The 20,176-nt window shown below is 34.6% G+C and overlaps 1 protein-coding gene and 1 pseudogene across 4 annotated transcripts in view; both read right to left on the bottom strand.

Moving 5' to 3' along the window:
* Positions 1 to 20,176, bottom strand: part of ZRANB3 (zinc finger RANBP2-type containing 3) — a 303,348-nt gene that overhangs the window by 108,381 nt on the left and 174,791 nt on the right. For all 4 annotated transcript variants that reach the window (XM_053909315.1, XM_053909305.1, XM_053909304.1 and 1 more), the window contains 3 exons: positions 16,733 to 16,911; positions 8,461 to 8,692; positions 4,506 to 4,591 (listed from right to left, as the gene is read on the bottom strand). In XM_053909315.1, coding sequence (XP_053765290.1) covers positions 4,506 to 4,591; positions 8,461 to 8,692; positions 16,733 to 16,911 — 497 coding nt within the window. The remainder of the gene's footprint in view (positions 1 to 4,505; positions 4,592 to 8,460; positions 8,693 to 16,732; positions 16,912 to 20,176) is intronic.
* On the bottom strand, positions 10,342 to 15,706 carry LOC128778859 (40S ribosomal protein S26-like; annotated as a pseudogene).

Genomic DNA, 20,176 nt, shown 5'->3' with positions numbered 1-20,176 from the left:
CTAGGATTTCTTAGTCCCCTAAAGATAAATCCAATTAATATGTTTGTTTTATGTAAGCAAACTTTTGGCATTTATAGTCTGCAATAATTGTGACTAAGAGCTTCCTAACAATATGTAGCATCATGTCTATTTGGCATTATATCTTAAAATTATTTATTATTATTTACGTATAGAAAGACATGATGACATGTTCTAGTCACAGGACTAGAATAATCTTGAAATTCATATGGAACCACAAAGGACCTCAAATAGCCAAAGGAGTCTGGAGAAAAAAGAACCAAATTTCAAATTTGGTTCAAATACCAAATTTCAAGATACAGTACAAAGATATAGTATTCAAAGAGTATGGCAGTGGCACAAAAATAGACACTTAGATTAACGGAACAGAGTAGAGAGCTCAGAAATAAACCCACACTTATACAGTGAATTAGTTTACAACAAAGGGGGCAAGAATATATGATAAGGCTAAAGACAGTCTTTTCAATAAATGGTATTGTGAAAACTGGACAGCTACAAGCAAAAAAAAAGAAAGAAACTGGACCACTTCCTTATACAATATACAAAAATAAAATCAAAATGGATTAAAGACCTAAATGTGAGACCTGAAACCATACAACTCCTAGAAGAAACATAAACAGTAATCTCTGAGACATCACCCTTAGCAACGTATTCATGGATGTGACTCCTAAGGGCAAGGGGAAAAAAAGCAAAAATGAACCATTCAGACTACACCAAAATAAAAACCTTTTGGAAAGCAAAGGAAACCATTAACAAAACAAAAAAGCAACCTATGAACAGAGAAAGATATTTGCAAATGATATATCTGATAAGGAGTTAATATACAAGACATAGAAAGGACTTAAAAAACTCAACACTGGAAAAGCAAACAATCTGATTAAAAAATGGGTGGAGGATCTGAATAGACATTTTCCCAAAGAAGACATACAGATGGCCAATAGACAGATGAAAAGATGCTCAATTAACACTGCTAATCATCAGGGAAATGCAATTCTCCAAATCCTATTTGTATGATTCTCCAAATGATATGATTCTCCAAATCCTATTTGTATTTACAGCTTCCTCTAAATATAACCCAATCAGAATGGCTAGTAGCAAAAGATAAGTGTTGGCGAGGATGTGGAAAAAAGGAATCCCTTGTGCACTGTGACTGGGAATGTAAAATAGTGCAATCACTATGGAAAACAATATGGAGGTTCCTAAAAAAATTAACAAGAGAAATACTATATGATCCAGTAATTCCACTACTGGGTATTTACCCAAAGAAAACAAAAACACTAATTCAGAAGATATATGTATCCCTATGTTTATAGTAGCATTATTTACAATAGCCAAATTGGAAGCAACCCAAGTGTCCACTGATAGATGAAAGGATAAAGAAGATGTGGTATATAAACACAAAAAAAATCATCATCAGTCATAAAAAGGAACGCTATTTTGGCATTTATGGCAACATGGATGAACCTAAAGGGTATTATGCTTAGTGAAATAAGTCAGACAGACAAAGACAAATGCCATATGGTTTAACTTATATGTGGAACCTAAAAAACAAAACAAATGAACAAACAAACAGACAAAGCAAGTTCTTAAATACAGGGAATAGACCAGTAGTTGCCAGAGGGGGAGTGGGTGGGGATCTGGGTGAAATAAGTGAAGGGGATTAAGAAGTACAATATTCCAGGGGCGCCTGGGTGGCTCAGTCGGTTGGGCGGCCATTGGGCGGCCGACTTCGGCTCAGGTCATGATCTCGCGGTCTGTGAGTTCGAGCCCTGCGTCGGGCTCTGTGCTGACAGCTCAGAGCCTGGAGCCTGTTTCACATTCTGTGTCTCCCTCTCTCTGACCCTCCCCCGTTCATGCTCTGTCTCTCTCTGTCTCAAAAATAAATAAACGTTAAAAAAAAAGTTTTAATAAAAAAAAAATAAAAAAAAAAAGAAGTACAATATTCCAGTTACAGAATAAAATATGGAGATGAAAAGTACAGTACAGGGAATATAGTCAATAACATAATAATATTGTATGGTGACAGATGGTGACTACACCTCTTGTGGTGAACACTGTACAGAATTGTTAAATTACTATGCTGTACAACTAAAATTAATATATCATTGTATGTCAACTATACTTCAATAATTAAAAATTAATTATTATAATCAATGATGTATACTGAATTTTATCAAGTTACATCTCAGCATAAATGGAGATGATATAATGAAGTTTTTCCTTTTCATTATTAACATGACTATATTAATACATTTTCTAATATTAAACTATACTTGCTGATATGAATCCCATTTGCATATGGCTAACATACTAGGTATTTTAAGAAGTTTCTGGTTTATACTAATATTGAAGATTCCTACATTTACAATCTTAAGTAAAAATAGGTCTGTGTGTGTGTGTGTATGTATGTGTGTGTGTGTGTGTGTGTGTGTGTGTGTGTATGATACTGTGTGACGGTATCAGTGTTCATCTGACTTCATACAGTTTGGAAGGGCTCTTTCTATCTCTGTTCTCTACAGTCCTTTAAAAAGCACCAGAACACCATGACTACACAGGGTTATTTAAAAAACTTGTAGAAGGATAAAGGAAAACACACACACACACACACACACACACACACACACAGAAAAAATGTACGGGACTAAGGGACTCATATCACAAAGAGCCAATTTCTATAATATATAAGATTTCCAGTATATCAGTAAGAAAAAAAACAGCCAGTAAGTTTAGTAGAATAAAAGGTAAAGAACATAAACACAACAAAAAGGAAAAAAGTACAAATGACTCTTACATGTATGAAAAAATGCTCAATTGCATTTAGTAACATGAGAAGACAAATGTGTGTAACAACTACCGTCACATTTCATCAGCAAAATGAAATAATTTCTATTTGAACATGGTGGCAAGGTGTGGGGAAATAGACAATCTTACTGCTGGTGGGAATATAAATTGGTATACTATGGTGGAGCATAGTTTGAAAAAATCTAAAAAATATACAAATACATTGTACCAGGAACTCCTCCTCTATAAATTTATCTTGCAGACTTACTGCTATGTGTGTGACATGAAATATTAAAATAGCTTATAATTATTGAGTACTCACTACATGCCACTCACTGTTCAAGCCTTATAAATATTAGCTAATGTAAGTCTCCTAATAACTCTTTGAGCCAGGAATAATTATTTTCTCTTTTTAGAGCTAAAGATGCTAAGGTACGGGGAGGTAAAGTTACTTTTGTAAAATGAAACATGGTAAGTACTGGATAGGAATATAAAAGACAGGTGGCCCAGTTCTAGTTTTGCATCCTCTTTGCCAATACAAAGAGAGGCTCTTTGCCTCTCAAAATGTGCAAGGGTATTCACTGCTGTATTGGACCCAACATCTATTTACCACAAAGGACTATTAATGGTAGACTAAATAAATTATAGTGCATTTAACAAAAAGAGGGGCACCTGGGTGGCTCAGTTGCTTAAGCGTCAGACTTCAGCTCAGGTCATGATCTCATGTCACGTGGCTTCAAGCTCTGCATCGGCCTCTGTGCTGACACCTCAGAGCCTGGAGCCTGCTTTGGATTTTGTGTCCCCTCTCTGCCCCTCCCCAACTCGTGTTCTGTCTCTCTCTCTCAAAAATAAATAAACTAAAAAAATAAACTAAAAACAAAAGAGAGCAAAAAGAATGTCAAAGCCCTTTTAAGAACTCATATAGAAAGCTCTCTAACACATACTAGGTGAAAACAGCAAACAGCACACAATGTGTACATTATACAACTATATATTTATATACATACTCATATATTTATATATATACTTATATATTTATATATATGCATATAAATGACATGAAACGATATTATACATACAGAATCATATGTACTTTTTTTTTTTTAACGTTTATTTATTTTTGAGACAGAGAGAGACAGAGCATGAGTGGGGGGAAGGTCAGAGTGAGAGGGAGACACAGAATCGGGAGCAGGCTCCAGGCTCCGAGCTGTCAGCACAGAGCCCGATGCGGGGCTTGAATTTGCGAACCACGAGATCATGACCTGAGCCGAAGTCGGACACTTAACCGACTGAGCCACCCAGGCGCCCCAATCATATGTACTTTTTAATGCATGGAGTATCTCCAGAAGGATACACAATAAATCGCCAACAGTGGTTACCTGGGAACAGAAATGGTTGGCTGGGGCGTGAGTGGAATAGGAACTTACTTTTCACTTTTGTAGACTGTATACACTTATCCAGTCAATACAAATAAATAATTTCAAAAATAAAATAAATGGGAGGTAAATTAGAATAAAGAAAAACTGTCATTACCTACTTCTTTTATTTATTTTATATATAGGTCTTCCACACAAGATTTTACTTGAAGAAATTATTCCATAACCACAAAAGTTCGAAAAACACTGGAATAAAGAATGACTAATGAAACCTTAATGTTCACAGTAAGTATATGAGGATTAAAATTAATAGGAAGTAGTTTTTCATACCTCACATGGGCATTACAGTATCTTTTGGCATACTCGGTCCATGTTCCAAATTTTTGTGGAAAGAGAGCTTCAATCTGCATGAAAAGCTGTAACAACACAAGTGCTCTCAATATGTTGCAACATTTTGAAGTAAATATTATTACTATGATAAATCCAGTTAACAAAATAATAAAAAAAAGAAAAGAGAAAATCTACCTCTTCTTTCTCAAGCCTCCTCCTCCCCCTTCATCCACCCATCTCTGCCATCCTATTCTTCAGGGATAACTGCTATCCTTTTCTCTAACGTACATTTATATATTTTGTATGCCTACATAAGGATATGTATACAATAAAACCTTGATTGTGAGTAACTTGTTCTGCGAGTGTTCTGCAAGATGAGCAAATATTTCTAATAAATTTTAACTTGATAAATGAGCAATTTCTTGCAATACCAATAGTATATGATGCTGAACATCACATGATCACAACTGAGCCAATGGTTCTTCTCACTCTCTCTCCCTGAGAGATTGTGGGTGATCGTCTCCCATGCTAGGATGCTTGGTCTCAGGCCATGGTGTTTGGCAGAAATCAACGATTTTTCAGAACACTGGAAGGCGCTAGTATATTTTTTGTCACTTCAAAGCACCTATGGACAGTCCTTTGCTTTTCCATACAAGAGTAAGCTTAGGAATCCTTTGCTTCATTCTAGGTCATACTGCCTGCAGATACAGACCCTTTTCTCTGCTGCCTTCTTGCCAGTTATATTAAATACAGTATATGACAAGAGTTTACTAACACTGTACTGTAGTCAACATCCATCAGTAATAGTGAAAGTCATCCTACACAATAACCCTCGTCTCTTGTCTCCCTCACACCAGCCACGAAGGTTTTCAAAGGTAAATGCAAGTTCATTTGTTTATTTTTCTTTATATTTTGTATTTTAAAATTATTTTGTTATATTACATTATTGTAATCATATTTATATGAATATTCTTGTGTCTTGGAATGTATCATCTGAATTTCCATTATTTCTTATGGGGAAACTCACTTTGAAATACAAGTGCTTTGGATTACAAACATGTTTCTGGAATGAATTATGCTGGCAAACCAAGGTTTTACTGTATATTCTCTTTTCTTCACATGAAGATCATCATATTATACATATACAACTAGAATTTTGTTCCCTAAAACATGTCTTAGACTTTATCAAAGTACATATACATCTATTTGTACTTAGTTTTAAAAATTAATTAAGCAAAGTATTACCATAATAAAGCATTGTTTAAAGGCCCATGGCACTCATTCCTACGTGGAAGTACTGTAAAATATTTAAACAGTCTCCTGATCATGGACATATAGGCTGTTTCTAGCTTTTATACAGTTATAAAAGTTAATAACATACATGTAAGTCTATGTATGTGTATGTGTGCATATATAAACATATGCAGGTATAGGTATATGTATCTACAACATCTATCAATAATTTATCTATTTACTTACCTATCTATCCAATCCATCTACCCAACCATCCACCTACCCACCAATCTGCATCTCCATTAGATGAGGCTGTAGAATATATTTTTAGAAATGAAATAGGTGGGTTTAAGGTACGTGTTTTTTAAAGTTTGATGGATGTTACTGTGTTACACTGTAAAATGCAGGTCCCAATTTATATTCTCATCAGTAATATGACATCTTTCATTTTTATAACTGATAGGCTACACATAGTAATGTCTGTTATTTTAGTATGTTTTTTAAAATTGGCAGCTTCATTGAGAAATAATTTATATATCACTTTTATTGTTCATACTTTTACAGTGTATAATTCACTGGCTCTTCATATATTCACAAAATGCCTCAATGACCACTATCTAATTCTGTAATATTTTTATCACTATAGAAAGGAAGCCCATACCCATTACTAGTCATTTCCTATTCTCCCTCTCCCTAATCCTGGCAATCACCAATCTGATTCCTATTTCCATTAATTTGCCTTTCTTGATATTTCACATAAATAGAATCATACAGTATGTAGCCTCTGTGTCTGACTTTGTTCACTTAGCATAGTGCTTTCAAGGCTCACCCATGTTGTAGAATGTATCAGTACTTCATCCTTTTTATGGCTGCATTTTCATTATCCATTCATCAGTTATGGACACTGGCTTCTTACTACTTTCTGGATATTACAAATAATGCTACTATGAACATCTGTATCTATATAATTTTTTATGAATATATGTTTTCAGTTTTCTTGTGTATATACTTGAAAATGGAATTGCTAGGTCTCATGGTAACTCTGGTTTTAACTTTCTAAGTAATTGACAACAAGTTTTCCAAGGAGTAAAATTTATAGCAGTATATGTCTACGTTAAAAAAGAAGAACAATCTCAAATCAATAACCTAATTTTCTACCTTAAGACATTGGGAAAGAAAGAGTAAACTAAACAGAAAACAGCAGGAATATATAATAAAGACTAGAATGGAAATAAACAAGATAGAGAATGGAAAAACAACAGAAAAAAAATTAATGAAACCAAATACTGGTTTTTGGAAAGATTGAGATATTGATAAAATTTTAGCTAGACTACCCAAATTAAAAAAAGAGAGAGAAGACTCAAGTTACTAAAATCCAAAATAAAAGAGGGGACATTACTACCAACCTCATAAGGAAGAAAGGGAATACCATGAACAAATGTATACTAATAAGTTAGATTACTTAGATAAAATGCAAAAATGCCTAGAAAGACAAAAAGTATCAAACTGACTCAAGAAGAAATACACAATCTAAACAGACATATATTCAGTGAATAGAATGAATCATTAATTTAAAAAATACCCACAAAGGAAAACTCAAGCTCAGATGGCTTCACCGCTAAACTCTACCAAATATTTACAAACAAATACCAACGTTTCATAAACTCCTCTAAAAAACAGAAAAGGAGAGAATACTTCCCAACTCATTCAATGAAACCAGTATTGCTTTGATAACAAAACTAAAGATATAACAGGAAAACTATAGATCAGTATCTCTTCTGAATAAACACACAAAAATCATTAACAAAATAAAGCAAACTGAATCCAGCAACAAATAAAAGGATGATAACACAGTCAAGTGAGATTTATCATGGAAGGCAAGGTTGGTTTAACATCTGAAATCAATTAACATAATACACCTTACCAATAGCTATCTCCCAGTCTTGGCTCACTAATCAGATAACAATTGCTACTTATGTTAAGTGCTTACCATGTGCCAGGACACACAGCAAGATACTTTCAAACTAGTATTGCCTTTAATTCTTACAACTACAAGACAAAAAGCACATTGTTTTCTATGACTCAGTGTTCATTAATAGAAAGGACTTCTCTAGGTTACAGTGACCCTTACAGACTCATAAGAATTTCATCCATCATTTCTTTTTTAATTACTCCATGCTCTACTTGGCTCTAAGAATAGTAAGGCTAAATGGGGTATCAAACAAATACCTTATTCCTCCATTCTAAGTAATTACCCTATCTGATCTGAACATAAGTACTAGTTTCTCTCTATCTTTCCAACCATGGATTTTGAAGTAAAAGAGAAATAGAAAGAAGTTCTGTAATGCAATACAAAAGATATAAAATAGATTAAAATCCAATCCCAAGGAGCTTAAAATGTAAAACAACAAACTGGATAAGTGAAGATTAAAACCATATCAGAACCACAATAAATGTGGTGACTATTACAACTTTACACTAAATATGAAAACCTTATGCCAAAAGTAAAAACTATTTTTTTTATATACATGTGCAAGCACAGGAAAGGTTCACATATAAATAGAGAAGACAGTCATAGTAAAAGATGTATTTAATCATTAATAGCCATCTAGAAGTTCCCAAAGTATTCTTCTAGCATTTGAAGCAACTAATTTAAAATTAAACACTGCAAAATAGGTGAATGATATATATTTTTAAAGCCAAAGTATAAGGATTCTAATACCTCTTCAGGCCTTCCCAAGGCTGGAGTTCCTGTAAGAAGAATGGCTCGTTTGGCTGTCTGTACTATTGGCAGTAAAATCTTGCTGCGGGTTGCATTCCTGGACTTCATGTAGTGTGATTCATCCACTATAACAACTTTGAAATTCTGATTATTCAATGCACATATCAAAGTCTCTGCATCTGTGGTTAAAAGACCATAACCTAGAATTGTCACTTTGCTTGTAGATATTCTCCTAGGGAAGAAAAAATCCATATATTTAAAAATATTTCAGTAACCAATTTATCATAAACAATACAACTCTTTGGGAAGAAATTCAGAGGAAATAAAGAAAAATACTGCTGAAACTCAATTTCTCTTAAGATTTTAGAGTTTTCAGATATGACAAGCAAGAATGCAAAATTTAAAATTTTGGTTAACCAAAACCAAATTTTTGGGTAAATTGTCTTTGGAAGATTTTCACATCTACCAAGCCACATGTTACTAGGATTAGGATATTACTTCTGAGAATATTTGCTTCCAGACATCTAGAATTGTGGATAAAGTGGATGCTCAAATATTAGTTGAATCTTTATTGAAGCCTTCCCACAGAGAAGAGGGCAAGCAGCATTTTTCAGCCCAGGTGGTAGTGGGATTTTGAAGACACTACTTAGTATTGAAGGGCTGTCCAGGGCACAGCAGGGCATCTCATATTCCTAGACTGTCCCACTAAGACCAGCAGAGTCCTTGAAACCATGACAACAAAAATTCCCAGCCACGGGGTGATGAAGTATGGGAAAGGAGAGAGGGTACCACTTTATACAGAGTAACACGGGGCTCAAGAGATCTCTAACTTTTGGACTATGTAATTATTCATACATCTATATTATTATTTACCACGCTATAATGAAATTTTTCATTTACGTATTTATCTCCTTTGCTAATTAATGAGGACAAAAAAATATGTCTTATTATTCATCTTTGTATATGCAGTGTTATGCTCCTAGTGAGTTTGGAGAATTAAATAGTTAGACAAATAAATGAAAAAACAATAAAATACATTACTTTAGCATTTTCTATAACATCAGTGAAAAAATACAGGAGAGTCAGTCTTCTGCAGTTTTCTACCCCCTAAGAGAAAAGGCAGAGCTCCTAAATATTACAATACAACAATACAACAATTGCATTTAAAAAATGTTTTAATTTATTTTTAAAATTTTAATTCCAGTGTAGTTAACATATAGTGTTATATTAGTTGTATTCAGTTGTGTACAATATAGTGATTCAACAATTCCTAGTGAGTACTCACCTAGTGAGTATCAAGATAAGTTCTACTCTTCTTTTTAATTTTTTTTTTTTTACATTTATTTATTTTTGAGAGACAGAGAGAGACAGCGCGAGCGGGGGGGGGGGGGGTGGGCAAAGAGAGAGGGAGGCACAGAATCAGAAGCAGGCTCCAGGCTCTGAGCTGTGAGCACAGAGCCTGACGTGGGGCTCGAACCCACGAACTGTAAGATCGTGACCTGAGCCGAAGTCGGATGCTCAACCGACTGAGCCACCCAGGCGCCCCGATAAGTTCTACTCTTAATCCCCTTCACCTATTTTACCCACCCACCCTACCTACCTCCCCTCTGGTAACTATCTGTTCATTGTCTATAGTTAAGAGTCAGTTTCTTGGTTTGTCTCTTTTTTTTTTTTTTTATTCCTTTGTTCATCTGTTTCCACATATGAGTGAGATGGTATGTTATTTGTGTTCTGACTGGCTTATTTCACTTGATATTATACTAACTATATACAGGTTGGTGCAAATGCCAAGATTTCATTCTTTTTTAAGTTTTTTTTTAAATTTATTTTGAGAGAGAGACACAGAGAGAGAGAGAGAGAGAGAAAGTACAAGTAGGGGAGTAACAGAGAGAGGGAGAGAGAATCCGAAGAAGACGGATGCATAGTTCAATCTCACAACCATGAGATCATAATCTGAGCCCACATAAAGAGTCAGATGCTTAACTGAGCCACTCAAGCACCCCTTCATTCCTTTGTTATGGCTGAATAGTATCCCATTCATCGATGGGATATCCCTCCATCAATGGACAATAGGCTGATTCCATAATTTGGCTATTGTAAAAAAAAAATGCTGCAATAAACATAGATACATATATCCTTTTGAATTAGTGTTTTCATATTCTTACAGTAAATACCCAGTAGTGTGATTACCAGATCATATGGTAGTTTTATTTTTAATTTTGGTGGAACATCCATACCGGTTTCCTCAGTGGCTACACCAGCTTCCATTCCCTCCAACAGGGCATGAGTGTTCCTTTCTCCCCACATCCTCGCCAACACTTGTTTCTTGAGTTTTTGATTTTAGCCATTCTGACAGGTGTGAAGTGACATTGTGATTTTGATTTGTATTTCTCTGATGATGGATGATGCTGAGAATCTTCCTATGTGTCTGGTGGATATCTGTCTTATTTGGAGAAATGTCTGTTTATGTCTTATTCCCCTTTTGTAGTTGGGTTGTTTGCTTTTTTGGATGTTGTGTTAAGTTCTTCTTCTATTTTGGATTCTAACCCTTGATCACATATGTTGTTTGCAAATATCTTCTCCCATTCAGTAGGTTGCCTTTTAGTTTTGTTGATGGTTTCCTTCACTGTGCAGAAGCTTTTTTTTTTGCAATATAGTCCCAAAGTTGATTTTTGCTTTCATCGCCCTTGCCTTAGGAGACATATGTAGAAAAAAGTTGCTACAACCAATGTTAGAGAAATTACTGCCTGTGCGCTCTTCTAGAATTTTTATGGTTTCAGGTCTCACATTTAGGTCCTTAATCCATTTTGAGTAAATTTTTTTGTATGATGTAAGAAAGTAGTCCATTAACATGCTGCTGTCCAGTTTTCCCAATTTGTCGATGATTTGTTGAACAGATTTTCTTTTTCCGATTGTATGTTCTTGCATCCTTTGTCAAAGATTAATTGACCATATAATTGTGGGTTTATTTCTGGATTTTCTATTCTGTTACATTGATCTATGTTTTCTATTTTTGTGCCAGTACCACACTGTTTTTATTACTACAGCTTTGTATTGTAACTTGAAGTATGAAATTTTGATCCCTCCAGTTTTGTTTTTCCTTTTCAAGACTGTTTGGGCTATTCAGGATCTTTTGTGGTTCCACAGAAATTTTAGGATTGTTTGTTCCTGTTCTGTGAAAAATACTGTTGGTATTTTGATAGGGACAGCATTAAATGTGTAGACTGCTTTGGGTAGTGCAGACATTTTAACAATATTTGTTCTTCCAATCCATGAGCATGGAATGTCTATTTCTTTGTGTTATCCTTGATTTCTTTCATCATTGTTTTATAATTTTCAGAGTACAGGTCTTTCACCTCTTTGGTTAAGTTTATTCCTAAGTATCATACTATTTTTGGTGCAATTGTAAATGGGATTATTTTCTATTTTTTTAAATTTTTTTTAACATTTATTTATTTTTGAGACAGAGAGAGACAGAGCATGAACAAGGGAGGGGCAGAGAGAGAGGGAGACACAGAATCTGAAACGGGCTCCAGGCTCTGAGCTGTCAGCACAGAGCCCGACGCAGGGCTCGAACCCACGGACCGTGAGATCATGACCTGAGCCGAAGTTGGAGGCTTAACCGACTGAGCCACCCAGGCGCCCCTGGGATTATTTTCTTAATTTCTCTTTCTGCTGCTTCATTATTAGTGTATAGAAGTGCATTTTCTATCTTGTGATGTTACTGAATTCATTTATCAGATTGGTGGAATCTTTAATGGTTTTCTATATAGCATATCATGTCATCTACAAACAGTGAAAGTTTTACCTCTTATCAATTTGGATGCCTTTTCTTTCTTTTTCTTGTCTGACTGCTGTGGCTAAGATTTCCAGTACTATGTTGAACAAAAATGGTGAGAGTAGACATCCCTGTCTTGTTCCTGACCTTTAGGGAAAACCTCTCAGTTTTTTACTCATTAAGGATGATGTTAGCTGTGAATTTTTCATATAAGGTCTTTATTATGGTGAGATATGTTCCCTCTAAACCTTCTTTGTTGAGGATTTTTATCATGAATGTATCTTGTAGTTTGTCAAATGCTTTTATTTTCATCTATTGAAATGATAATATGGTTCTTATCCTTTTATTTATTTATTTTTAAAGATTATTTGAGAGAGAGAACATGAGTGGAGGGAGGGAGGGAGGGAGACAGAGAAAGAGAGGGAGGGAGAGAGAATCCCAAGCAGGGTTCGTGCTATCAGCACAGAGCCCCATGTGGGGCTTGAACTCACAAACCGTGAGATCATGACCTGAGCCAAAGTCAGATGCTCAACCAACTGAACCACCCAGGTGCCCCAATCCTTTATTGATGTAATGTAACAAGTTGATTGATTTGTGAATACTGAACTACCCTTGGCTCCTGGAAATGAATTCTGATGGATCCTGGTGAATGATTTTTTAACATACATTGTTGGATTTGGTTTGCTAGTATTTTGTTGAGGATTTTTGCAACTATGCACATAAGGAATCTTGGCCTGTAGTTCTCTTTTTTGGTGGTGTCTTTGTCTGGCTTGGTATCAAGGTAATGGTGGCCTCATAGAACGATCTGGAAATTTTCCTTCCTTTTTTATTCTTTGGAATAGTTTGAGAGGAATAAGTATTAACTCTTTAAATGTTTGGTAGAATTCTCCTGTGAAGCTATGTGGTCCTGGACTTTTGTTTCACTTTTTTGAATATTGATTTGATTACACTGCTGGTAATCAGCCAGTTCAAATTTTCTATTTCTTCCTGACTCAGTGTTGGGAGATTATATGTTTCTAGGAATTAGTCCATTTCTTCTAGGTTGTTCAATTTGTGGGCATACAATTTTTCATAATAATCTCTCATAATCTTTTGTATTTCTGTGGTGTTGGTTATTATTTCTCCTTTTCCATTTCTGATTTTTTTTTAAGTCTGGCTAGAGCGTTATCATCAATATTGTTCATTCTTTAAAGAACCAGCTGCTGGTTTCACAGACTTGTTCTACTGTGTTGCTGTTATTATTTAGTTTCTATTTCTTTTATTTTTGTTCCAATATTTATTATTATCTTTCTGCTGGTTATGGATTTTGTTCTTTTTAGCTCATTTAGGTGTAAAGTTAGATCGTTTATTTGAGTTTTTTTTTTTTTTTTTCCTTCTTGAGGTAGAATTGTATTGCTGTACGCTTCCCTCTTAGGACTGGTTTTGTCACATCCCAAAGGTTTTGGATGATTGTGTTTTCTTTTCTTTTTAAATATAATCTCCATTTTATTTTTTCCAGAAAACAGTTTTCATAAATTTTTAACATTTATTTATTATCAAGAGACAGAGAGACACAGAGCGTGAGCAGAAGAGGGGTGGACACAGAATCTGAAGCAGGCTCCAGGCTCTGAGCTGTCAGCACAGCGTCCGACATGGGGCTCAAATGCACAAACCACAATATCATGACCTGAGCCAAAGTCATATGCTTAACTGACTGAGCCACCCAGGTGCCCCTCTAGAAAACAGTTTTTCTTCAGTCCTTAAGGACCTGACCCCTCACATGGGCTTTGGTAGGGGTTGCGAGGTAGCACCTGCAGGTCTAAATCAGGGTGAGGGTGTTCATTCCATCTATGCATCACCAGAGCAATTCCTGACCACCTTGCTGTGTATGGCACAGCTCACACAGTAATGTAGTTTCATGTATAGTTTGGGAAGCACACAGTCATTGAAGATACTCACTTTGGAAACGTCCTCAACAGTGGTGGCCTCTACTATGTGCTGAATAATGAACTTCTTGATGGCCTTGTCCTTGGGAACGCAACAGGCACAGGTGATGCAACAAACAGGCTGCATATGGCTGTGGCCCCTTTTGGCCTATTATTCTTTCTTTCCTTGGTCATCTTGGAAGTGAGGACCTGAGACAGGATGGACCACTGTGTTTTCATTTTTTCTCTCCAAGTAAATTTTGATTTCTTCTTTGATTTGGTTAACGCATTCATTATTTAGTAGCATGTTATTTAACCACCATGTATTTGTGTTGTTTCCAGACTGTGGTGGTGGATTTCTAGTTTTGTAACATGGTGGTCAGAAAAGATACATGATATAATTTGGGTCTTTTTCAATTTGTTGAGATTTGTTTTGTGGCCTAATATGTGATCTATTTTGAGAATGTTCCAAATACACTTGAAAACAAATGTGTATTAAGCTGTTTTAGGATGGAATGTTCTGAATGTATCTGTTAAATCCATCTAGTCCAGTGTGTCATTCAAAGGCACTGTTTTCTTGTTGATTTTCTGTTTGGATGATCTATTCACTGATGTAAGTGAGGTGTTAAACTCCTCTACTATAATCATATTACTATCGAGTACTTCCTTTAAATTTGTTAATAATTGCTTTATGTATTTGGGTATTCTCATGTTGGATGCATAAATATTTACAACACTTACATTTTTTTCTTAATGTCAACTATGTTTTAAGCCCTGGGTAAATCTAGTTAATATAGAGACTTAGGATTTTCTTGTTATAATCAAAAACCAGAAAAGCTGACAGAAGAAAAGCATAGGGTTAATATTACTAACTAACTTAGGTATACTGAGAACCATATACAAAAAACAAGAGCTTGAAAGTCCACTGCAGAACATTTCAGGCATAATTGGCATATGCCAAAAGGAGTTACATGTATTTGTGGTAAATGCATGTTGCCAGATGTTAGTATACGTTTAAAGCTATTTCTTTAAGTACTTGGAAGACAATGGTAAGTTTTTCTTTTCCTAAACTGAGATCCTCCAGAAAAGTTATACTCTGGGTTGTAATACATTCTAACAGATACCAAATGTTATCCAAATAAAAATCTTGGCCTCTATTTAATTGCTAAACAGTATTTCCTAAAGAATAAGGAAAACTAGATGACCTAAATATTATAAAAGATGGGAGAAGATATATATTTTAAGAAAATTAAATGTAAACTTTTAAATAAACTATAGCTAACAAAATGTGCATACAAAGGCCTACATTCTCTAAATCCTTAAGTTGTAAATTTTATGCAGTTTTATTGGACAAGAGGAAATTTAAAATTATTACCAAAATTTTACTTTGACCATGAAAATACTGTCCAAATTTCCTTAGGTCCATAAAGACATATTTTATAGACTTAATAGTTCAAAGGTCAAAAGAGAAAAAGCCTCCAACTATTTTGTTAGGACATTCACAAAGGCCAACTTCATTGTTACAAATAGTCTTTATGTTAACAATCCTAGAGAAAACAACACAGTACAATAATACCATAATTTTAAAAAATCTAAGTATTAACAGACATTTCTTTCTTTCTTTTTTTTTTTTTAACATTTATTTATTTTTGAGACAGAGAGAGACAGAGCATGAACGGGGGAGGGTCAGAGACAGAGGGAGACACAGAATCTGAAACAGGCTCCAGGCTCTGAGCAGTCAGCACAGAGCCCGACGCAGGCTCGAACTCACAGACCGTGAGATCGTGACCTGAGCCGAAGTCGGACGCTTAACCGACTGAGCCACCCAGGCGCCCCAACAGACATTTATTTCAAATATATATACTACCTGTTATTTGAGGGTCAGAAATTGGTTATTTTGAACTTTTAGAGACGTGATAATTTGTGTAATTCACTTATAAATACAATGTAATAAATCATCAATATACAAATAGATTGGTTTATCCTCATGGCTAGAAAACAAATGAAAAAAAAAAAAAAACAAAAAACCTAAGTAGTTACATTATGATTTATTTTCGAGGAGAAACTTGAAATAATCTCAAAACAAATATTTTCAATTAGAAAGTATTAAAATTATAAATTAATGTAATAAAGAAAATAAAACTGGTAAATACTCATTTTGAGTGACATATAAAACTTGCATATCAACCAAGAATTTGGAAAGCAAAATCTACCATCGCTGCAGACAATAAAAGCTCATAAACTTCAAATTAGTCATTGAAAAGTTGTGAAATGTATTTTTGAACCCCAAAATAGTGAGTTTTAAGTATATTTAAAGTATATATAAAGTAGATATATTACATAAATCTTTCAAAGTACACCTATTTACATTTACTTTAAAAATACACCAAAAAGGAATTTAAAGCATTAAGTATACTGCTGGGTTTTAGATAAATAATACAGATTTTAAAATGTAAAGTAAAATTCTTCACTCTACTCTCTTAGTTCTAAATTATGGCTTATAGGTTATACATCATTCTAAACATTAGCATTTACTAATTACATGTGAGAAGGCTTTTTTCCCCCTTAAAGATTAAAAAGTTGTTCTTACCCAATATCAGTTTTATTCTGAATAACACTGATATCCTCTGGACTTAGCTCTGGGATCCATTTCTCCATTTCTTCTGTCCAAGGGTATCTCAGAGATGAAGGGACCACTATTAAAAGCGGCCATTCCTCCTTATAGAAGTAAGCAATTGCAATTGCCTGGATTGTCTTTCCTAGACCCATCTACATTAAAAATAAATAAAAAATACATAAATACATAAGTACATAAATAAATGCTGACATATTTTAAATGAAAATACTTATCAAATATTTACTTAAGAGTCATCAAAATAATTTTCTGATGTAAAATCAATTGGATTACATGGTTAAAAGCTTATGATTATGATGACCTTTAAAATTCATTAAGCAAACTATTATTTTCCAATCATTTGTGACTGGACTTAGAGACAAAATAACCTGTAATTTGAAATATTAGTTATACTTAATTCATATAACTTAATTTTAGAAATATTTATGTGAGCATTTATAAGTTCTCTTGGCACAAGAGTAAATGCCTTACTATACATCACAATACCATGCTATTTTAAAGCTAGAAGAAGGCATAAAATATGCACATTTTACAAAAAAGGTAAGAACAGAGAGGTTAAATTATCTGTTCAACTTAACAGGTAGTTAACTGGATGCAAAATAGTATGAGAACCCAGGTCTCTGGTGTCTTTGCACTTGTGTTTTCACACTTACATTATAATGCCCCATTTTTAAGCAGTACTCATTTAAAAAGAAGTTACTAAATGAATGTTTTTAGTGGTTTTGTTCATAATACCCAGAATATGAAGACAACCCAAATGTACTTAAATGGGTGCATGGATGAAAATCATAATAGAATACCATTTATCAATAAAAAAGGAGCAAACTATTGCTATTCACAACAACATGAGTGAAACCCAAACACATGTTGCTAAATGAAAGAAGCCAAGCCCAAAAGCCACGTGATTCCATGTTTAGGTCATCCAGAGAAACACAAAACAATAGAGACAGAAAACACATCAGAGTCTAGGGATGGAAGGAGGAGGGCAGCATAAAGGAATCTTGGGGGATGATGTTCTGTGTTTTTTTTTAATCTTTATTTTTGAGAGAGAGACAGAGCAGGGGAGGAACAAAGAGAGAGGGAGACGCAGAATCCGAAGCAGGCTCCAGGCTCTGAGCTGTCAGCACACAGCCCGATGCGGGGCTGGAAACCATGAACCGTGAGATCAAGACCTGAGCCGAAGTCGGACGCTTAACCCACTGAGCCACCCAGGCGCCCCAATGTTCTGTATTGGCTGTGGGAGCACTTATATGTCTGTATGCATTTGTCAACTTAAAGAATTATATGTGTAAAAAGGATGAATTTACCTAACAGTGTGAATTATACCACAACAACACTGCCTTTTTAGAAAAAGTAGTTATTATTGTGAACCATAAGAGGACAAAAAGACCTAAGTCCTTCTGACGTGACTATTCAAAGAGAAAAAAGACACAAATACCTAAAACAGTTAACTTATACTACTAAGTTTTAAATGCTGAGCAAAATTAAAGAGGAAAAGATAAAAAGGAAGTTTGGACTTTTAGCAAGTCTCCACTAAGAAAATCTTGTTTTGTTTATGAATTTTTCGCTTAACTACTGGTATTAACAACAACAAAAAAGAAATCCTAGAATATTCAAGCAAGTTTATATTTATATCAATCACACTCGAAAAGAAAACTAGTGTGAATTACTTAGGAAAATGTTCTTGTGACTGGAATAAAGACTGTCAAAGGGAGACAAGGTAAATGAAACATAGGAAGTGACTTTGTTTCTGTCCTGGTGTTCAGATATTTGAATGTAAAAGCAAATTAATGAGTAAATAAAGATCAAGATTGTTCAATTCTGTGGGACAAGCAAAACCCAGGTAGAGAAAAATTAGGAAAGAAGGTTAATGAAAAGATTTTAGTGCAAGAGCAATAATATTAGCTAACATTTCAAAGTTCTGAGGCAAATAACATTCAAGAATAGATCCAAAGCTAAGTCTAAAAGCTTTTAATGTACACAAATAACCTAAGTGTCCATCAGTGGCTGAACTGAAAAGTTGTGGTATTTATATACAATGGAATATTATTCAGTCTTGAGAAAGAAGAAAACTCTGCCATTTGACACAACCTGGGTGGAATGCAAGGACATTATGCTAACTGAAATAATCCAGACAGAGAACGATAAATAAAGCATTGTAACACTTATACATAGAATCTTTGGGGGGAAAAAAAGAAAAGAAAAAAAAAGAAAGCACCAAACTCATAGTAACAGTAAAAAAAGTGGTTGCCAGGGCTAAGGGACAGGGAAGATAGGGAGAGGCTGGCAAAAGGGTACAAACTTTCAGCTACAAGATGAATAAGGTCTGAGAACCTGAGGTAAAGCATTGTGACAACAGTTGATAATACAGTGTTTATGACTGAGGGTTGGTGGGATGGTGGAACTCAGATCTTGTCACAAAACAAAACAGAACAAAACAAAACAAAACAAAACAAAACACCAGAAAAGTGTAGATATGTGAGATGCTGATGTGTTAAATATATGCGGGGAATCCTTTTACAATGTATACATCTGTCAGGTTACCATAATGTATAATTTACATGTCTTGAAACTTGTTTTTCTGTTATACCTCAATAAATCTAAAATTTTTTAAAAATACTGGATATATAAGCTTTTAATATTGAAACAAAATCCAGTTGCAGATAAAAATTCTTTCTTATCTACTGTTTGAAGAATAAAATTCATGTTAAGGTAGGCAGGGTTTGGTAACAGGTTAAAATAATGTAGGAATGTAGACACACTCACAAAGATACATATTTTATTACAAAATTAGGGGTGACTGGGTGGCTCGGTTCGTTAAGCGTTTGACTTCAGCTCAGGTCATGATCTTGTGGTTGGTGAGTTCAAGCCCTGCATAGGGCTCTGTGCTGCTAGCTCAGAGTCTGCAGCCTGCTTTGGATTCTGTGTCTTCCTTTCTCTCTACCCCTCCCCTGTTTGTTCTGTCTCTCAAAAAATGAGTAAACATCAAGAAAAAATTTTTTTAACCAAATTAAAGCATTTTACAAGCTAATATTCTATATCTCTTTCTAAAGAATAGCATACAATCCTAACCTTTAGGCCTACATAGCCAAATTTAAGATTTATCCGACGGTAGCAGACCTAATCCTGAGAGAAATAAATAACTTTTATATTACTTAGTTTTATAAACCCAAACCAAAGAGCAATTATGCACCAACATCTGGTATAATGACTGGTATGTTTTCTTGTTCTCAAAGGCCCTCCAATACTCATAGCTGAACCAACTTAAACATCCCTGGATTCTGAGATCAGTATGGCTTCAAGGCAGCAGTAATTTACAAATTACTGATGTTTCCTGGCTTGGGGTCATTGGTATTGCTGCTTATACCTAACGATGACAAAGGCGTACATTTCCAGGAA

Source organism: Panthera pardus, unplaced genomic scaffold (genome assembly GCF_024362965.1).
Source record: "Panthera pardus isolate Hobbes unplaced genomic scaffold, ASM2436296v1 HiC_scaffold_10, whole genome shotgun sequence".
Lineage (NCBI taxonomy): Eukaryota > Metazoa > Chordata > Mammalia > Carnivora > Felidae > Panthera > Panthera pardus.
The sequence above is the reverse complement of the archived record's forward strand: the minus strand, read 5'-3'. Positions and strand labels throughout refer to the sequence as shown.